We start from the raw sequence: 20,548 nt of genomic DNA, 5'->3' as shown, positions 1-20,548 counted from the left end.
TTCTGAGTTATTTTGCTTGTCTCTTAAATAGTTAAGTAATATTATCTTACAAGGTTATTGTGACTATTCATGCATATGAGTTCATATATTCAGGTATATGTTAAAGTACTCATTAGATGGCTGTTACTATTATTATCATTATTATTAATCATTATACATTCAGCAGTCCATTATGTATTATTGAATTCCTACAGTATGTTGGGCACTATGGGCTTATAAAAGTGAATCAACAGCCCTTATTCTCAAGGAATTCATAGCATTGTGGGGAAAATATAAAATTAGTTTGAACTGATAAATAATGAGGGAGAGAGCTCAGAAATAGGCTTACATGCAGGGAAAACTCATTCAAGGCCGAAGAATGCTTCATGGACAATTCACAAAGCAAAATAAGTCAAGACTATAGTATCATTTCTTTTTTCCTGGAAAGGCCTATATGGTGTGGGTATTATTATATTAATGACAAGACTCTGAAGTACACTATAAAGCAGTGATATATTTCAAAGCCTCATTATTCGAATTTTCACTTTTATTGTAAAATAATAGGGACAATGTGGATAGGAGACAAAGGGAGGAGAATAAAAGTGAAGAGGTCAAGAAGATGTGAGGATCATGACAGATGATCTAACTTCTTTGTGTGAACTTCATCTTCAATCTCCTCTTCCGTGAAACAGGGATCATTCTATTAGCAACCTCATGGTTTTTAGAGTAAGAATTAAAGGTAATTAAATGTGTTCGTACATGGACAGCACTTAACAGTGCCTCGGACGTGGTAAGTACTCAATGATCACTAGCTAGTTCATCTGGTGACGTGCAAGAGTAATGGTTTCAGTCTGAAGCCGACTGCCAGCACTACTGCAAAAGTTTATGAGATCTTGGACAAGTCATTCTCTGGGCCTCAGTTTCTCTCTGTAAAATGAAGGCCCTAGGGTGGAAAAATGATGTCTAAAATCCTTTCTAGCTTTTGAATTGGGATGAGGTGGCAGAAGAGACTGGATGTATGGATATGCCAAGGCCCTGACTTTGTGGGGACAGAAGCTACCTGTAAGAGAGGATGGACATGTGGGAGGACATCTGGAGAGGGGTCATTAAGGATACATTTTAATTTCTTCAACATTTTTTTTCAGGAAGTGAGGAAAAGGGATTCTTGGTTCAGGCTCTTTCAATTAAGTGTTCACTTAGACTTTTAACGATCTTTCTCAAGCAGCATGAGGACAGCTTGTAGGTCTCTTGGTCTTTATTTTGGGAAAGGGTGGATAGCTGAGGTCCTTATAGAGAAGATCACAACTGAAACACAAACCAGAATCACAAGTCCTAGAGAACTAGGACACTGGCTGAGCCAAAAGGGAGGCTCCCTTTGGACAAGCTACCAGACACATGTTGCCTGTGTCTTCTCCCCCTCTGGGAGCCAGTTTTCTTTTCCTTAGACAGCTTACTCCCCATTCCATTACAGACTATGGGAATTTTGACTGTGTAAGGAGTCAGAGACTAGGCCCTTGGTGCTTTTCCTCCTTCTGGGGCTGTCCCCCTTGCTGACCACAGGCTTTGTGGCTTTATTACAAAAAGTAAAAGCAGAGCATTACATTCCCCAAAGCAAGCCATGACATAGTTATTCTGTGCTTTCTTCTCTTGACATTAGTACCAAAAGAGAATAAGCATGTAAACATCTGTTTTATATAAGCTAATTCTAGACTTTTAACTTGATTAGTATAAGAGAATATTTGATGTGATTAATTTTCCAGTTACAACACAATGGCTTTCCATTCTTTTATTGCCTTCTTAAGGGAGACAAGAGAAGAAAAAATAACCTAACTTTAATTTTTTTTTTTTAGTTTCATAGCAGTACCAAATATAACCATTAGAGTTGGTACAAAAGTATTCTGCTTTTAATTCAGTTGTAGTAACAAGTTACCTATCCTGTAGAAATGTGCTAAAATAAACATAAAATAATCCTGAGCCTCATTACATACAGAACCAGATATTCTGGGAAAGATCATTCATTGAGGACAACATCACACCATCTAGTGATTTGCAGGAGACAGTTTATTAGAAAGCGGTGTATGTACCCACTGCTTTATGGCAATCTTCTGCAGCACTCATTCTTTTAAGCCAATGTTTTTCTGAGCTACGCTTTATTAGGCCTAGTGTGACAAATGCTTCCAACTAGGTGATCACTTGAAATACTTAGCCAGCAAGCAGGATCTTATCCTGTCTAGGGCAGGAAGAAGAATTTCAAGAGAGAAAACTGAATCAGAGAGAGGATTTTAAAACTTTTTTCTTTTTTTATGTTTATTTATTTTTGAGAAAGAGACAGAGAGAGGGTGAGTGGGGGAGGGGAAGAGAGAGAGGGAGACACAGAATCCAAAGCAGGCTCCAGGCTCTGAGCTGTCAGCACATACCTTGATGCAGGGCTCAAACTCATGAACCTTGACATCACGACCTGAGCTGAAGTCTGGTGCTTAACCGACTGAGCCACCCAGGTGCCCCCAGAGAGAAGATTTTAGTATTGACTTCGCTATAAATGAGCCACATTACTTTTTAAAAAAATGTCACCTTTTCTTGGGCGCCTGGGTGGCTCAGTAGGTTAAGTGTCCAACTGTGGCTCAGGTCGTGATCTCATGGTTCGTGGGTTCGAGCCACGTTGGGCTCTGTGCTGACATTTCAGAGCCTGGAGCCTGTTTTGGATTCTGTGTCTCCCTCTCTGTCTCTCTCTCTCTGCCCCTCCCTGGCTCTCAAAAATAAATAAACACTAAAAAAAAAAGATGTCACCTTTTTGTATTTCCCCCTTCCTCCAAGGTTAACAGTGATGAGAACCGGTGAGGTAAAGAGATTTTTGATCGTTAGCATGACACTGGAGATGTTCTACAATCTGCTATATGGTACCACAAAGTCTGCCATCGTATATGAATCTGCAGGAGGAGCTAATCTCTTCTCCACTGCCAAGTCCTATCTCCTGGATCTTCTAGGGCTTCCTGGAGGAATTTGGGAGTGGGAGGATGGTCTAGGATAGATCTATGATAGGATAGATAAACCAAACCAGCTCCCAGTAAATAAAAAAAATTATTTCACTTTTTCCTCTTGTCCCTGTCTCTGTCCCCAGAGCCTTTAAAGAGCATTTTTTTGACTTGTGCCTCTTTGGTGCTACTATGCAGATCTCTTCATAAAAAGCAACTGAATGATAATAATAATTTTGATATTGTTCTCCCAGTCTCTCCTCGTCTTATCTGTGGCTATTATTTTTAGTTCATGAGCCCTCAAAATTTACAGGCTGAGGGCAGCATTGGGAAGCAGTGGAGAGCACTGGCGTGGCAATCAGTTTGCCAGGGTTCAAGTTCTGGTTCTACTGTTCATTAACATCGGCCTTAGGCAAATTGCTTCAACTCTCCACGTTTCAGTTTCCTTAGGTGAAGAATGTTGTTAATAATATTATTACTGCAGCCTACTCCTATTTTTGTCCTTTCCCCCAATTTGCCTCTTTTATTCCATTTCTCACTCATTGTCTGAGTGACTTTGCTGAAATATAACTATTTTTTTTTTTCTCTTTAGCTTCAATTCCTCTAGTATCTTTATATGACCTCAGGATATGATCCAAACTCCCACCAGTTTCAGGCAGGTACAACCTGATAGCGTCTTCCCTCAGGCATCTCCTACACGTTTCCTGTCTCTTGTCCAGGGCTTTTGTACTGATGTTTTGGGGCACGATGCCAAGGAAATCAGATTAGCATCCATGTATGTGGGACCCAAAAATGTGGGGTTGTTTGGGCCCCATGAGGTAAGTCATCGACCAATGAGAAGGGGAGCTAATGAGCAAGTACTTCCCCCTTTTATCATACCCGCTCCCTTTTCTCCTTCACAACAGTCTTGAGACAACTAACATCAGGGCTTTCAACTTCCATGGGACCCAGTAACCAGTGGCTTATAGCAGAGGCCATCTTCGTAATGTACTCTTACACTGGCTCTCCTTTCTTCCCTCATTCCTCTTATCCTTCATGCCTGCAGCCTGAGAATCATGCCCTTACCTTCATCTCAGGCTCTGCATTCCGGGGAACTTCCGCCAAGACTGTCACAGAATTTTAGAGCTGAAGTTAATTTTCCAAATTGTTTAGTATGATGTGTTTGTGATAATTAGTGGCTAAAGCAAGACTGGATTCACAGACTAGTGCTCCTTCCAACCTCATAGAGACTGTTTTTAATAACAAAAGCAAGAAATGAGCTCGGATATATTGTTATTTCTGGGCAATACTCTGACTTAAGCAGGACTGTCTTTTTTGCCCAACCCTTCCTACCCCCACCCTGGGCCATGCCCTCTTCCTAGCCTAACCACTTTCTCCCAATGTGTATTCTTGGTATTCTCTGCTGACTGCCTGCCAAAATCTGCTTTCAGGGACTTGTTTATTTTAAAGTGTAAATAAGATTTCTGCCCACAGGCTACCTTGTCTCCAGAGGCCTGCATTTCAACAGAGATCAAACTTTATTGAGAAGGAGTAGAAGAGCCCAGGTGTGTTTCTCCAGTGTCACAAATCATGTTGTCATCAATTACATGAGACTAAAGTGGAGACATGCATCTGGGATTATGGAAGATAAATGTATGTATTCTACATATATACATATCAAAGCACAAATGCTTTTTGAGACACTGAATATTCCTTTTCTTTCTTAACCCTCTTTCCCTACCACCATGCCCAGTGGACCTAAGTAAGTCCCTCAGTGCTACCACTCACTTAGATATCAGGGTGTTAGTGAAGCTATAAAAGACCTTCTATAAACAAACAAATAAAAAAAAGCTCTCTACTTATCTGTTTCTTTCAAAGCATTGTGTCCCCGGTGCATATGTACCTAGGTTCAAACTTCCAAACAGTATCCTCAAATACATGCAAGGGTAGTAATAATACTTCACTTTTACTGAGAGCTTGCTGCATTGCTAGGCACTGGGCTAAATGAAGAATAATCATTCTTTCATTTTATTCTCAGGCTAAGAAAGACCATGATTCCAGAGAGATGGGAAACAAATGAGGCATGTTTTATAATTGGTCCAGTTTCCCACTTTCAGAGAGTTTCCAGGTCATGATGTACAGAGGCAGAAGCAAGGTGGAACCCAGCAGGCTGAGAGTTGAGGAGATACAGGTGAGAGTCCAAGGACACTAAGAAGCTAGAGTTTGCAGGAGAGAGAACCTGAAGGAGCTATGTACATAGAAAACTCCAGAGATCTGAATGGAGTCCCTCTTAAATATTCAGCTGAGTACTGACCAGCATATGCATGTGAGAAAATTGGCTAAGGCCCAGGAAAGAACCACTTGAAAGGAATAAAGGTAACTAACTGTGCCCACACTCACAAGGGGATGGGAACAGGTCTGTCCCCACCAGCCGGACTGGAAAACCTCATGATTCACAGAGTACTGGTACAGTGACAGATGGGCCTTTGTCAGTAACGGGGAATAACTAGTTCTAAAATGAATACTGCTTTGGTCTGACCTAACAAATTTTAAAAGTAAGTCCCAAAAGGATCAAACTATTTCCAAATAATTTAGGAAAGAGCTCAAGAATATTTATAGGAATACAAAAATACCTGTACCCCAAAGGTGAAATTCACAGTGTCTGACATCCAGTCAAAGAATATGAGGCCCGAAAGGCAGCAAAAAAAAAAAAAAAAAAAAAAAAAAAAAAAAAGCAACCTGTAACAAGCAGACAAAAATCAGTTGAAAGTGATGCAGAACTGATACAGATGTTAAAATTACCAATTAAGGACCTTCAAGCAGTTACTCTAAGTGTATTCCGTATATTCATACACTAAAAATGAGATATGGAGGATATAAATAAATCCAAATCCAATCTAGAGATGAAAACTACAACGTCTGAGATGGAAAACACACTGAATGGGGGGTGGGGGGTGGTGCCTGGGTGGCTCATTTGGTTAAGCATCCGACTGTTGGTTTCTGCCCAGGTCATGATGTTGCAGTTTGTGGGTTTGAGCCCCATATCAGGTTCTGCGAGGACCATGTGGAGCCTGCTTGGGATTTCTCTTTCCCTCTCTCTCTGCCCCTCCCTGGTTTGCTGTCTCTCCCTCTATGTCAAAAAGAAAATAAATAAATAAACATTAAAAAATTACACTGAACATGACAGTATAGAATAGACAGTGGAGAAGAAAAGACCTTGAAGAAATAGCTATGGAAACTGTCAAAAAATGAAACCCAATGAGAAAAGAAAATAGCAATTAAAAAGAATGAACTTTTTTTTTGTGAGCTGTGCAACAACTTCAGATGGCCTCATATATGTGAATTGATATTTGAAGAAATGAAGACCAAAATTTCCAGTTTTGATGAAAAACATATACTTACAGGTACGAGAAGCTTGATAATCCCTAGGTGCACGAGGGGAGAAACCAAGAAACATGAGGGGAGCCACACCAAGGCACATCATATTCAAACTGATTAAACACAGTGGTAATAACAAAACTCTTGAATGCATTAAAGAAAAAAAGATACAGATCATATAAAGTAACAAATGTAAATACGATAGAGATTTCTTACTGGGAACAAGGCAAGCAAGAAGATAGTGAAGTAATATCTTTAAAGTACTGAAAGAAAAATAAAAACCTATCCATGTAGAATATACTACCCGGCAAAAAAATGTATATATATACATAGCTTTCAAAAACAAAGGTGAAATAAAGACTTTCAAATGCACAAAAGTGAAAGATTTTTTCCACCAGTAGAACTTCACTACAGGAACCATAAAAGCAGGTCCTTCAGGCAGAAGAAAAATGGTATCACATGTAAATCTGGATCTATACAGAGAAGTATATATATACTTCAGGAATGGTGAGCACCAGGAATGGTGAGTACATCGGTAAATATACTTTTTTCTTATTGTTTAGATCACTTTAAAAGGTAATTGACTATTTAAATAACAAAACAACATCAGTGTAGTGTGAGGTTTAAAATACAGTGATGTAGGGGCCCCTGGGTGGCTTAGTCGGCTGAGCATCTGACTTCAGCTCAGGTCATGATCTCATGGTTCATGGATTTGAGCCTTGTGTCAGGCTGTGTGCTGACAGCAAGGAGCCTGGAGCCTCCTTCAGATTCTGTGTCTCCCTCTCTCTCTGCCCCTCTCCCGCTCACACTCTGCCTCTTTCTCTCTCACTCTCTCTCTCTCTCAAAAATAAACATTTAAAATAAAAGAAAATAAAATATAGTAATGTAAAATAAAATGGATGACAACAACAAAAAGGTCATGAGAGGAGTAATGGAAATATACAATTCTAAGGTTATTTTATTATACGTGAAGTAGTGCTATTCCTAGAAGGAAGATTGTGATTAAGTAAAGATATATACTGTAAACCCTGAATAAGCTAGCAATGAAGATATAATGTAATCATAAAAAGTATTCAATACATCCAATAGAAAGCATAAAAAAAGGAAGAAAAGAGCAAAGAATCAAGAGAATAGGAAAGAAATACCAAGATGATCGATTTAAATCCTACCACATCCATAATCACATTGAATGTAAACGGTCTAAACAGCCCAATTAAAAGGCAGAGATTATTCGATTACATAAAAAAAAGCACAACTGAATTGTATGGTGACTACAGGAAACACACTTTTAATGTAAAGACACAAATAGGGTAAAAGTGACAGGATAGAAAATGATAAATCATGCTAATACAAATTGAAAAAGCTAGAGTGGCTACATTATTATCGCCAGATATATTTCAGAGCAAATAATATTACCAGGGATAATGAAGATAACTGCATAATGATAAAGGTGTCAATTAGTTAAGAGGATATGACTCTAAATGTTTATGCATCTAATTATAGGGCTTCAAAATGCATAAAGCAAAAACTCACAGAACTGCACTAAGAAATAGACAAGTCCACAATTATAGTCAGCAATTTCAATACCACTGTCCAAAACTGACAGAATAGGCAGAAACCAGTAAAGTTATGAAAGACTGGGATAATGCTATTGAACAACTTGACCTAATTGACATTTATAGAACATTCTACCCAATAACAAACATTCTTTTCAAGTGTTCCTGGAACATTTACCAAGATAGATCATTTAATCCTGATTAGGTAGGTACTATCATTCTTTTCTTTTTTTTTTAAGTTTATTTTTGAGAGAGAGAGAGAGAGACTGAGCATGAGTGGGGAAGGAGCAGAGAGAGAGGGAGACAAAGAATCCAAAGCAGGTTCCAGGTTCCTTGCTGTCAGCACAGAGCCTGACATGGGGCTCGAACCCACGAACTGCGAGATCATGACCTGAGCCAAAGTCAGATGCTCAACCAAGGTGCCCCATCATTTTTAGTCTTTATGGTGGAATAAATGAAGGTATGGAGTTAGGTAATTTACTATAGATACAGTTATTGTCACAGCTGGGCTTTTAACCCAGGGTATCTGACCCAGAACTCTTAATCACAGGCTCTATGACCTTCCTTGAACACCTGGAACAGCTCAGCTCTCAGTGAAAACTCTAGGACTTATAATGCAATCCTTTTTAAATAAACAAAGGAGGAGGCTACTCAAATAGCATTCTGTAAATACTACTTGGAAAGGAAGTACTTTCCCCATCTCCTCTCATATTCCCACTCAGCCCAAATGGCCTGTCTGCTTCCTTGAAGTGACATGACTTATAGGTATCATAAACTCACGTCCCACTGCTGTTGGGTCTAAAAAAGAAGACAGTTGCAGACTGCAAAATACTGGTGAGAGCTGGCTCTTCCTCAGGCGGCCTCTGGGTGAGATGGGTGGTCTAATGCACAAACCAACGACGATCAAGATGCACGTTTGCCCCTCTTTAGAATGTCAGGATCCAAACAACTCCTTTTCCACAAGGGAAGCACGTTTTCATTAAAATGAAGAAAGGAATCCCTAGCTTATGGTTGATTTTCTTTGTCTACCTTCTTATCTCTGTTATTAGTTCTAAAATGTATATAACAATTACAACACGGAAAGCCTTTGTAATGTTTTCCAGGGCGAGGTTTCCTTACTTATCAGCAAGAAAATGCCATGGAGGGGGAACACCTTTGTAATTCATCTTTGGCTAAGACTTGGCACCTGGTTGTTCTATGGGAGGAAATGTGAAATGGGGATATTATTCGGCCTCACCGTGCGAAGGAGAGGATTCAGACTGCTCAGGAGCATGACCCTTGCTGATGAAACTTTAAAAATCAGTTTTCTCTTCAGTATGCAGCCTTTCTCTCTCCTCATCCACTCCCCTGAACTTCCATCCCGTCTTCACATCCAGCTTTCTTCCCTTCTCCTGCCTTTCCTAACTACAGTCGGTGGCTCCCCAGTTCCTGCTGTGTCTCTCATTTCCCTCAACAAGCCCCTTTCCTTTTCCTCCCGCGTCTGGCCCATCCAGCTCTCCCCTCCCTCCCTCCGCAGTCCCTGAGGAGATCAAAGAGTGACAGTGAGGCTGCTGCCGGGAGAGACGTTTCCAGCTCCCCCTCCTGGCTGGGCTGAGCCGTGGGGCTGAGAGACTGGAGGCTGGGCCGGGGCGTCTTGGCTTCTGTGGAGGGGGAGATTAGGAAAGAAGACTCTGCAGCCGCGTTGCACACAGTAGAAAAGTAAAATTCCCTTTGTGCTAGTTAGTGCGGCGTCCCCTCAGTTTGGGATTTTGCCACACATTCTTGAAAGCCATTGTTTGCACTGGGGTCCCGTAGGTTAGGAGCAGCGCGGGCGGGAGCGGAGCCGACCCTGGGAGAGCTTCCCCCGTCCCGCACTGACCCTACAGTCGGCGGAGAGAGCAGTCGCTCTCCGGGAGTGGGGCGGTGGGGGGCTCCAGCGCCGAGGGGGGGGGGGGGCCGCCGCCGGCCAATCAGGAGGCGAGGCCGCTCCGGGCTTGCCCTCCTTGCTCCCGAGCGAGCGGCGCACAGTGGAAAGTTGGGAGCCCGAGTGGCTGGCCCCGGCGGAGTGCGGCGCGGCGGCGGCGGCGGCGGCGGCGGCGGCGAGGGCGGCCGGACTGGGCGCGGCGCCGTAGGGCTCGGGCGGCCCCCGGGGCATGGGCCGGGCGCGCTGCCCTCTCTCCGCTACACGCCGCGCGCGGCCCGCGGGCACCTAGCCGTCCCGGAGGAAGCTGCGTCCAGACAAAAGCTGCGGCATCTCCGCCCGCTCAGCCCCTGCAGGGCTTCGGGGTTGGTGCCGGTCCGTATCGGACTGTCGCCTCCACACTGTTTTGCTAGGTCAGAGAGCTTTCGAGAGCCTAATGAGTTACTCTGAGAGGAACCCCTCTGCGTGTTGTTGAGGAAGGCTAAGCACAGTGCTTAGGCGCCCAGGAAAAAAGGAAAAAAAAAAAAAAAAAAAGGAACAGACAATGATTTTCTGGGACATCGTCCACACCGTATTCCTGTTGGCTCTTCTTTATTCTTCCCTAGCTCAAGATGCAAGCCCCCAGGCAGACACCAGGGCTGAGGAAATTCCCGAGGGGGCCTCTACCTTGGCTTTTGTGTTTGATGTGACTGGTTCCATGTATGATGATCTAGTTCAGGTTATCGAAGGGGCTTCCAAAATTTTGGAGACGTCTTTGAAAAGACCTAAGAGACCACTTTTCAACTTTGCTTTGGTGCCTTTCCATGATCCAGGTAAGGGGAATATTTATTCTTTGTGTTTGTTGTTTCTCATGATTACATGTCTTATGCTATGAAATCGTTAAAGTGTTAGGAAGTTTCAAAACTTTTTTTTTTTTTTTAATGTGTAGCTGAAAACCATTGTAACAAAGAATTACTCTCTGGCATCTGGGTTTGCTCCCTGACCCCTACTCAGGTCTTGTAGGTGCTGGTACCCTGGTCCCCAAACCTGGAAGTGTGGAATTACAGTCAATACCAGAACCCAGGGTCTTGAGCAAGGACATCGAAATCGGAGTTCAGTGACTTTTTAATTTTAGAGCTAAGGAATGCTTAATTAGGAAGGCAGATTTGGACATGGGTATCCAGCAGCATTACCCTAAGAGCTAACATCCTGGTTGAGAGCACGCTCAGGATAGCTCTCACACAAGAGGGGGAAAACCTGTTGTGTGAGACAGAAGGAAGCTTGTGAGTAATTTGCTAGTGGAACTGAAGAGATGAAAACAGGAGAGAAGCCATTCATTTCTTAACTGAATCTATTCATCTTTGCACCAAGTCCTCATTACTTAGGTTCACAGATGGGCATAAACATCATGTCCCTGCCTCATCCAGTAGAAATGTATGTGATTTGGTTGTCGGTGCTCTTTTAAAGGTAGCTGAAGCAAAATAACTGTATTTTTCCCCCGAAAGCCATGGGCTTCAGCTGCTCCACGGTAATATGATCCGATATACTTTTTTTTTTTTTCAGTTTCTATTTAAAGTGGCACCTTTCTGTGAGGCTCAGAGGAGCCCTCATTGTCATTGCTGAGGGTAGCATTGCAGGGGGAACCCTGGGGCTTGCTGTCTGACATCCACCTGAGTTTCATTAGCGCAAGTCCTTGCCCAGTTTCTTAAAAGTCCTCTCCCACTGTTCTCCCACATTTTCCCTGCTTTGAAAGTCTCTTCACTCAGAAGACCTTGACACAACCTCTTCACAATGGGAGGTTCATATTGGGAATCTCAGATTCTTTCTTTGTGCATTTTGACAAGCACATGAGTTCAAACTATGTCTAGGTGTTAAAGAGGGCAGGTTTTAGCTGTCTAAAAGAAAATGGCACCGGGAGAAGTTTAGAGGGAAATAGAACTTTCTGGTTTTTTTTTTTTTTTTTTTTTTTTCCTTCAAATGATGAAAATGAGAACCTATCCTACTTTCCTGGGACATGTGGAGGAGTAGGGTAGGTTTTTCTACATTTCTACCTTGATGAAACACAAAATGTTCTTTATATTTGAATAAAAAATTAAGTGGTCATTTACTGCTTTTACTGTCTTAGTAAGGCACCTCATGTGTTATGTTTCAATTTATTAAATGTCAAGATGCCAATTATGATGCAGCACAAGACTTGTTGTTTTGGAATAGCCTAAATATGTTTCTTCTATGGGGATATAGCTGAAGTTGGCTGAAAAACAAAGTCAAAATTGTTTTCTCCAATTAACATCACAATTTCCTCTTCCCCAAAAGACTCTTATGAGATGATGTTGCTGCAAACAATACACAAATTGCCTCAAGACATAAATGGAAACTGGATCGTCATGATATTTTGATGTGATATGAAAAATTATTGGAATAAATTGTATTCTGGTGTGCCTCTTTCCAATTGTTACCAAATGGGAAAGGGTGCTGTGGTTGACTTTCCTATAGTTTAGCAATCTCGTTGCAAAGTGGGGGAAACTTGGCATGCTAATAACAAATGACTAGTAAAGTAGAGCTTTTTTGAAATAATATGAGAAAATGATTCCATTGGTTCATAAAATTAATTGCATGTGTAATTCAGCAAAATTATTAATTTTATTGTAATTCAAAGTAGAAGTGGCCAAGTATTTATGTTATCTAAGACTATTGAAAGTATTTCTGAAGATAAAGAGGGAGATAGAAGTTAAAACATACTAATAACCTTTAATTTAGTTTGCTAATTCACTTTACTGAATTATAATATTATCTTTGTGTGACATTTGTGTAGTGTGTGTGTGTGTGTGTGTGTATGTTGTGTATAGTTATTAAGAGTTTTTGATTCTCTTATACTTTTGATTGATCAGTGTGGGATGACAGAAGGGGCCTTGAATGGGGATTGGCTGTTTCAGTCTGTGACATTAGAAAAGTCAGTTTACCTATTTCCTCATCTATAAAATGAGAGAATTGAGTTTGAACATCTCTTTTTTTTTTTTTTTAGGGTTTCTTCTCCTTTTTTCTTTTAGATTTGAGCATCTCTAAGTTCGCTTCTGACTATGACATTTTATGGCTGTCTGTTTTACATGTGGTTGTTTTCATAGCTCCTAACACATATTCCTATGATTGGGTGCTACAACTGACAGGGAGAGAAATAATGTGTGGAATTTAATACAAATAATTATAACTTTGACCACCGACAGCTTTTCAAAACCCTTTGACATCTGCTGTCTCATGTAGCCAGATGAAATAATGGACAGGATCTGAGATACACTCTGAGGCATTTGACAAAAACCCTTAGGCCTTTTCACATGATTGCTTTGGACTTCTGCATTAGGGGGCACCTGGGTGGCTCAGTTGGTTAAGTGTCTGACTTCGGCTCAGGTCATGATCTCATGGTTCGTGAGTTCAAGCCCTGCGTTGGGCTCTGTGCTGACAGCTCAGAACCTGGAGTCTGTTTTGGATTCTGTGAATCCCTCTCTCTCTGCCCCTTCCCCACTCGTACTCTGTCTCTCTCTCTCTCTCTCTCAAAAACAAAAAACATTTTAAAAAATTTAAAAAAAATTAAAATATGTAGAATACACAGACATACATGAGGTGGAAGTCTAACAAGTTAACAAGGAGGTGATAAAATCCTTCAGAAAATGTGTGCATAGGGAAGCTGGTGTTGAAGGACCAAAAATCCACCCATGGTTGGAGGAAGTACCAGAGAGGACGAGGACCATGAAAAGTCAAGCCAATCTTGTGAGGCTAACTGTGCCTAAGATGGGCTTTTCACTTCTGTGATTACATTTAATGTATTAATTTCTAACAGCTTTATTGAGATATAATTCCCTTGCCATATAATTATTCATTTAAAATGTATAATTCAGTGGGGTGCCTGGGTGGCTCAGTCGGTTGATCGTCTGACTTCAGCTCAGGTCATGATCTCCCAGTCTGTGAGTTTGAGCCCTGCGTCGGGCTCTGGGCTGACAGCTCAGAGCCTGGAGCCTGTTTCTGATTCTGTGTCTCCCTCTCTCTCTGCCCCTCCCCCGCTCATGCTCTGTCTCTCTCACTCTCAAAAATGAGTAAATGCTAAAAAAAAAAAAAAAAAAAAATTTAAATGTATAATTCACTGAGTGGTTTTTAGTGTATTCACAGGTACATGCAACCATCACCACAGTCAGTTTTGGAACATCTTCATCACCTCCAAGAGAAACCCTGTGCCTTTTACTTATCAGTCCCTTAGCTCCCTTACCATCCTCCTCCCAGGGCGAAGCAAGCACTAATTTCCTTTCTGTCCATTGATTTTCTTGCTCTGGCCTTTCATCTGAATGCAGTCATATAATATGTGGTCTTTTTTGACTGGCTTCTTTCACTTTAGCATGTTTACAAGGTTCATCCATGTTATAGCATGTGTCAGTACTTTATTCCTTTTAATGGCTAAGTAATATTCAATGTGTGGATATACCACATTTTGTTTAACTGTTAATCCCTAATGGATATTTAGGGTTTCGGCTATTATGAATAATGGTTCTGTAAACATTTATGTACAAGTTTCTGTGTGGATGTATGCGATGTTATAATTTATATGAGAAATATATGTTGGGGCTTCATTCCCATTTCTTACTTAGAGCTCCTGAAACCCTTATAGTATCCTAAGTGATGAGAACTATAAAATTGTGTTTTGTTATGTTAATGGAGTGACTTTTGGATCCCACCTAAGGATGGAGGCTGGTTTCCAGGAGATTCAACCATATGATTAAAGGGTTGGAACTTTCAGTCCCACTCCTGACTTCTTTCTGGGAAGGGGAGGGGGTTGGGGGTTGGATCAACTGCCGGTGGCCAGTGGCCAAAGATTTAATCAGTTAGGCCTATGTAATGAAGCCTCTGAAAACACATATGAGGACAGGGTTTGTATTGCTTTCGGGCTGGAAATTTTGGGAAAATGGCATGCTCAAAGGGGGCATGGGGGCTTTGCAACCCTTTCTGCATACCCTATGCATCTGGCCGTCCCTAAGTTATAGGCTTTTATAAAAAATAGTAATCTAGTGAGTAAGTGGGTTTCCTGAGTTTTTTGAGTCACTCTGGCAAATGAATCGAACTTAAGGAGGGGGTCGTGGGGACCTCTGATTTATAGCCAGTTGGTTGGAAGTACAGGTAACAACTGGATGTGCAGCTGGTCTCTGCAGAGGGTGGCAGTGGGGGTGGGCAGTCTTGTAGAACTGAACCCTTCACCTGTGGAATCTGGTGGTATCTGAGAATAGCTTGTTGTGATATGAGGAAACCCCTCATTCCCACATCGAAATTGGGTGCTCACAACACCAAAGAATGTATATTTTCATTTCTTTTGGGTAGGTACCTAGGAGTGGAATTGCTGGGTCACAATAACTCTATGTTTAATTGTTTGAGGAACTGCCAGACTGTTTTCCAAAGCATTTGTACCATTTTACATTCCCACCAGCAGTGTTGAGGGTTCTAATGCCTTCACATCCTCACCAACACCGGTTCATTATTGAACTTGTTGATTCTTACATATTAGTTTTTACTGTGCTTTTTACAATACTCAAAATGCATTTCTGTCTTCTCAGAACACAACTTTGAGGAGAGCTGATGGTCTTCCCTTAACTACAGCTCCTTTTATCACTCAGTCTTCCAATTCCCCTGTCTGTAAGACAGGTACCAGAGACAGAGGAAAGAGAATAGGGCAGTGTATTTTAATGAGTCACTTTATATAAAGAAGAATTCTCTTCACCATGTCTCTGGTTTTTTTCCCCAGGATATATTTTACCTGTCTACATTCATTCATTCATTCATTCACTCACCTATTCTGTTTCAAGCGTTGCTTCAGACACTGGGCCTACAACAGGGAACAAAACTGACAAAAGCTTCTGCACTAATAGAGCTTACATTCTACCAGGGAGGCAGGGGCAATAAAGAAAATCATTAAAATACATATGGTGTGTTTGTTGGCGCTGATTGGTCTGGAGAAAATAAAAAGCAGAAAAAGAGCATGAGGAGTCTGAAGTGTGTTGAGTGTGTTGACATTTAAAATATGGTGGTCAGGGAAGCTCCCAATTGAAGAGGTCACAGTTGAACAAAGACCTGAAGGAGATGAGGGAGGGAGTAATGAGAATGTCTGAGGAAAGGCTTTTACAGGCAGAGGAACAATACATGAAATGTTCTTGAACATGCAAGAGCATCCTGACATGTCCAAGGAAACTTGAAAAGACCAAAACACACTGGGGGAGAGGGAGCAGTTATGAGGTGAGATTAGAAAGTCGATAGGCTACATCATGAAAGGGCTCATAGGCCACCGTGACTTTGGCTTTTCTCTAAATGAGACGTGGAGCCATTTTAGGGTTTTGAGCGGAGTAGTGACATGATCTGACTTACGCATCCACATAATCATTCTGACTATTGTTTGAAAATACTCTAAAGTAAAGCAAGGGCAGAAACAGGAGGACAGGAGACCATTGTATCATTTGGGCACAAAAGGGTGGTATATCTTGGGTGAAGTTGGTAGCCGTGGATGTTTGGAAAGAGAGTTGGATTCTATTTTGAAGATGAGATCAAAAGGATTTAATGATATGTGAGGAAAGAAGAGAAAGCAGATGCTGAGGATTTGTCTTGAGTGAATGGAAGCATAAGATAGCCATTTATGGAGAAGAATGAGCAAGACGCAGGTTTGGGAGTTTGGAAGAATGAGGCTTTTATTTTTTGATATGGTTAAGTTTGAGACGTTTTTTGGTACCCAAGTGGGGATATTAAGAAGGCAGTTGGATGTATGAAATTAAGGTTCAAGGCAGGAGGCCTTGGTCAGAGATAAAAATTTGGGATCCAAAGGTATACATAGAGACGGTAGTTAGGGTTGTGAGTCTCAATGAGTCCCTAAGGGACCAGTTACTTGAAGAATAGCAAGGGTCTGAGGACACAGGCCTGGGCCATCAGTCGTTAGCAGTCAGAGAGGTGAGGATAATCTAGCAAAGTAGCCTGAGAAATTGAAGTCAGAGAGGGAAGAGAAGAGTATATTCAACTAGAAGTCAAGAGAGGAAAGTGTTTTCAGGAAGAAGCACTAATTGGTTAATTAAGAGGAGGACCGAGAATTGGCTAGTCAATTTAGGGATGTGAGTGTCATTGGTGACTCAACAACCATAGTGGAGTGTAGCGATGGGAGTGAAAGCCTGTTTGGAGAGAATTCAAAAGAGAATGGGAGAAACATAATTGGAAACCTTTGGAATTATATTGTCGTTTCCAACTACTGGAATGGTTGCTTTGTTCATGAAGCTAAAATTCAAATTAGTTTTGATAAATGATTCAACCAGTATTTTACAAAGTGCAAATTCAATGTATTAGGAAGAACATCCAACTTGGAACAGAAGATTTGTGTTCTTTTCCTTATTCTGTCATTCGAGCAAATTATTTAACTTTGCCAGACTTCTTTTTCTCTACCTATAAAATTAGTGCCTTGCGATGTGATTACCAGTTTGTGATTTTAATGACTATAATATAGTGAAAGATAAGTGACTGGAAAGAGATTCAAAGTAGCAAGGACTTGATCCATTGGTAGACATATCAGCATTACACATCTCTGCACTTGAAGAATTTCATTGTAATAAAACCTGGGAGCCCTCAGTGACTTTGTATGATTCTTTCTGCAGGACTTACACGGTGTTAAGAAAGCACTCTAGGACTTTTATGAAAAGATTCTCTTAGAAAATTTTTCTCAGCAATAGTAAAATCACCTGAAGTCATCATGAATGGAAAGATTTTTACAAGGAAAATATTGCACATTTAGACTTCGAAAACCTTTACAAATTTATATGAACCAGACTTCAAATTGAAATGTTTGGGTTTCAATATGTGTCAGAAAAAGAGTTACAAAGCTATCAGTCTCTTTTTGCTTCTAGCATATTCAACAGGAAGAAGGGTTTTCATGAGGAAAAGGATTGGTCTTCAAAGTCCCGAGAGAAATCCAACCAAAGGCAATGAACTAACATTAAAGAATGAGAGAATTTGGGTGGACAATGATAACTTTGTTTCCTAGGATAATAGAATATTTTAACCTGGGAGAGTGGATACTATGTCACTGGATGTTTTCTGAGAATATGTAGAGGTTTTTTTTTTATGGACAATGAAAACTTTCTCTCAAAGTGTAAGGACCAAATTTTGATAAATATGTTAAATATGTTAGGGATATTTCTTTTTTAAAAAATCAGTTTATTTTAAGAGAGAGCACAAGGGGAGGGGCAGAGAGAGAGAGAATCCCAGCAGTCTCCATGCTCTGTACTGAGCCCTGATGAAGGGCTTGACTTGGGGCTCGATCTCATGCCCATGAGATCATGACCTGAGCGGAAATCAAGAGTCTGATGCTTAACTGACTGAGCCAGACTGATGCCCCAGGGATGTTTCTATTTAACCATATCTTCTCTGACTTCCACAGAATGGTGAGCTTTTTTTGTTTTTGTTGTTGCTGTTGAGGAGCAGCCTTCTAATTGATTGTTGGAAAATCAGAATTTGGTTTTGCTTATGGTTTGTCTCTGGTCAAACAAATAATAACCATTCTCAGCGGTCTTTTTTTTTAAAAAAATATTTATTTATTTTGAGAGAGAGAGAGAGAGGGAGCGGGGGAGGGGCAGAGAAGAGAGAGAGACTTCTGAGCAGCTCTGCGCTATTAGTGCAGAGCCTGACACAGGGCTTGAACCCATGAACCATGAGATCATGAGATCTCATGAGATCTTACGACCGTGAGATCATGACCTGATCTGAAATCGAGAGTCGGATGCTTAACCAACTTAATCATCCAGGCAGCCCTCCCAGTGGTCTTTATAATTCTGCTCACCTATCTTTCTCTCTGACTAGACATTAACAGGGACTGCTCTGTTAATCTCACAGGCCTGGAACACAGTAGACAGGAAGTGTTTCATGGAATGAATGCTGGGAACAAGAACCAGTGATTTCTCTGGGTATTTTAATCTTGCCTTTCATGTCTGTGACTTTGCTTTTTAAATCCTACCAATCAGGAGAACAAAGCTAAACAACATAATAAGTTATTAATTAAGCCTTTTTGGTGATGCATATGTCCCGTCTAAGATTGAGTATGATTTGGAAATATCATTATGATCCAGGTAATGTCTGAGTCTTAGATAGTCATTGAATGTTTGTATAGCAGGTGAATTTCAGAAAGGGTGGATTTCTACGCAGTCTGGAATGTCACAGCTGAACTACCTTTAATTTTTATCTAAACTGGCCAAAAGAGTGTGACAACAAATAAATTAATTTTTAAGTAGCACTGTAAACAAAAGATCCACATTATAGTTGGCTTTCACAAGTCTACAGGGATTCTCAACCCTGGTTTTATCTTTTTTTCTGGTAAATTTCTGTGAGGATTCCCATATCTATGGAGAATAGGAAAAATTTAAAAATAGACTTATGCCAAGTGTAAGGTGTAATGAAAAATCAGCTTTCCCTACTTGAGTCATGTTATGGTTAAGTAAGACAATATACATGAAAGTCCTTTACAAGCGGTGTAGAATCAATGGGGTTGCTCTTGATTATTGAATAGCTCATATTTGTCGATAAAGATTGAATAGGTGCTAGAGTGAAGCTGGTGATGAAAAAAATAGTAGAACATTTATACAATAAGACTAAAAAATAAAATAGAAAAAAAATGTACTTGATAGTGTGGCTCTTACCGTATGGGCAAAGGACAATTCAAATAAGCTCAAATCTAGTCCTATTCTAATAACAATGTTTGAGAAACATGTATTTTTCGCTTCATTGGCCCCTTGAGCCCTTAACCACTGCTTCATAATTGGGAAACCAGCAAGAGAATTAAAAAATCCAAAGATAAGCCATCATATTCATTGATTCATTTATTCACTCATTCATCAGTCAATAATAGGCTTCTTACTATTTGTCAAGGATTGTGGTAGGTGCTTTTGATTAAAAAATAACGAGGCATAGCTTACAAGAAGTTAACAGTCTATGGGGAGAAGAGCAAGAGAAACAGCAACATTATATACCAATATCTAATACCAACATTAGCTACATTTTATAGTAGAAAGAAGCACAGGGAGCTGTGTGAGCCCAGAGCAGTGACCCTGATACACAATTCAAAAGGTGATGGTCCCCGAAGAGTTTCTGGAAGTGTAGTCTGGGCTGAAACTTGAACAAAGTGAGGAGTAAAAGCAGTTTAATCAAAATATTAAGGAGTTTGGATTTCATCCTGGAAGCTATCAGGAGCCTAGAAGGATTATATGTGAGGAGTGACATAATTGGGTTTTCATTTTAGATCTCAATCTCTTGGATGGATTGGAGCAAGGCAGTCCTGAGAGCTGGGATGATCCATCACAGTAATTCAGGGGGGAGATATTGAGGTAACTTGGGTATAGGAAGAAGGTTATAGATTTGTGAGCTATTAAGAAAGTCCAGTGGACTGGACTTGGCCCTAAGAACATGGAGAGAAAGGAAATAGGGATTCCCTGCTTAGGTTAAAACATGAAATTGGCATTCAGTGGAAGAGAAAATATATGTAAAGTTAGCTTTAAGAGATACCATTACTCTCAGGCCTCTCAGGCTGATAGCCTTGAATATAATAAGCTCCTTAATACCTTAACCTGCCTAAAATAAAATACCAACCAAAAGTATGGGGGGGTCAACGATGAAAATGAGAGCCACAGAAACAGCTTAGGCATGGTGCAACCCAGTTCTTTTTTTAATTGAGGTATAATTGACATATAACATTATGTTAACTTCAGATGCACCGCATAATGATTCATTATTCGTATCTTGTGAAATTATCACCA

General features: G+C 40.7%; 1 protein-coding gene and 1 long non-coding RNA gene across 3 annotated transcripts in view; both read left to right on the top strand.

The window, feature by feature from the left end:
* Positions 1 to 317: 317 nt before the first annotated feature.
* On the top strand, positions 318 to 8,013 carry LOC144614830 (uncharacterized). Its single transcript, XR_013553056.2, has 3 exons — positions 318 to 4,583; positions 4,969 to 5,121; positions 5,939 to 8,013. It is a non-coding gene; the product is annotated as an uncharacterized LOC144614830 (long non-coding RNA).
* A 1,829-nt stretch (positions 8,014 to 9,842) lies between these two features.
* HMCN1 (hemicentin 1) overlaps positions 9,843 to 20,548 on the top strand; it is a 470,876-nt gene continuing 460,170 nt past the window's right edge. The window contains exon 1 of one of the 2 annotated variants that reach the window (XM_060643679.3): positions 9,843 to 10,576. In XM_060643679.3, coding sequence (XP_060499662.1) covers positions 10,309 to 10,576 — 268 coding nt within the window. In that variant the 5' untranslated portion in view covers positions 9,843 to 10,308. The remainder of the gene's footprint in view (positions 10,577 to 20,548) is intronic. The other variant, XM_060643685.3, reaches the window with a different exon arrangement.

Source organism: Panthera onca, chromosome F1, assembly GCF_046562875.1.
Source record: "Panthera onca isolate mPanOnc1 chromosome F1, mPanOnc1 haplotype 2, whole genome shotgun sequence".
NCBI classification, from domain to species: Eukaryota; Metazoa; Chordata; class Mammalia; order Carnivora; family Felidae; genus Panthera; species Panthera onca.
Note: the sequence above shows the minus strand (reverse complement) of the source record. Positions and strands in the feature narration are given on the sequence as shown.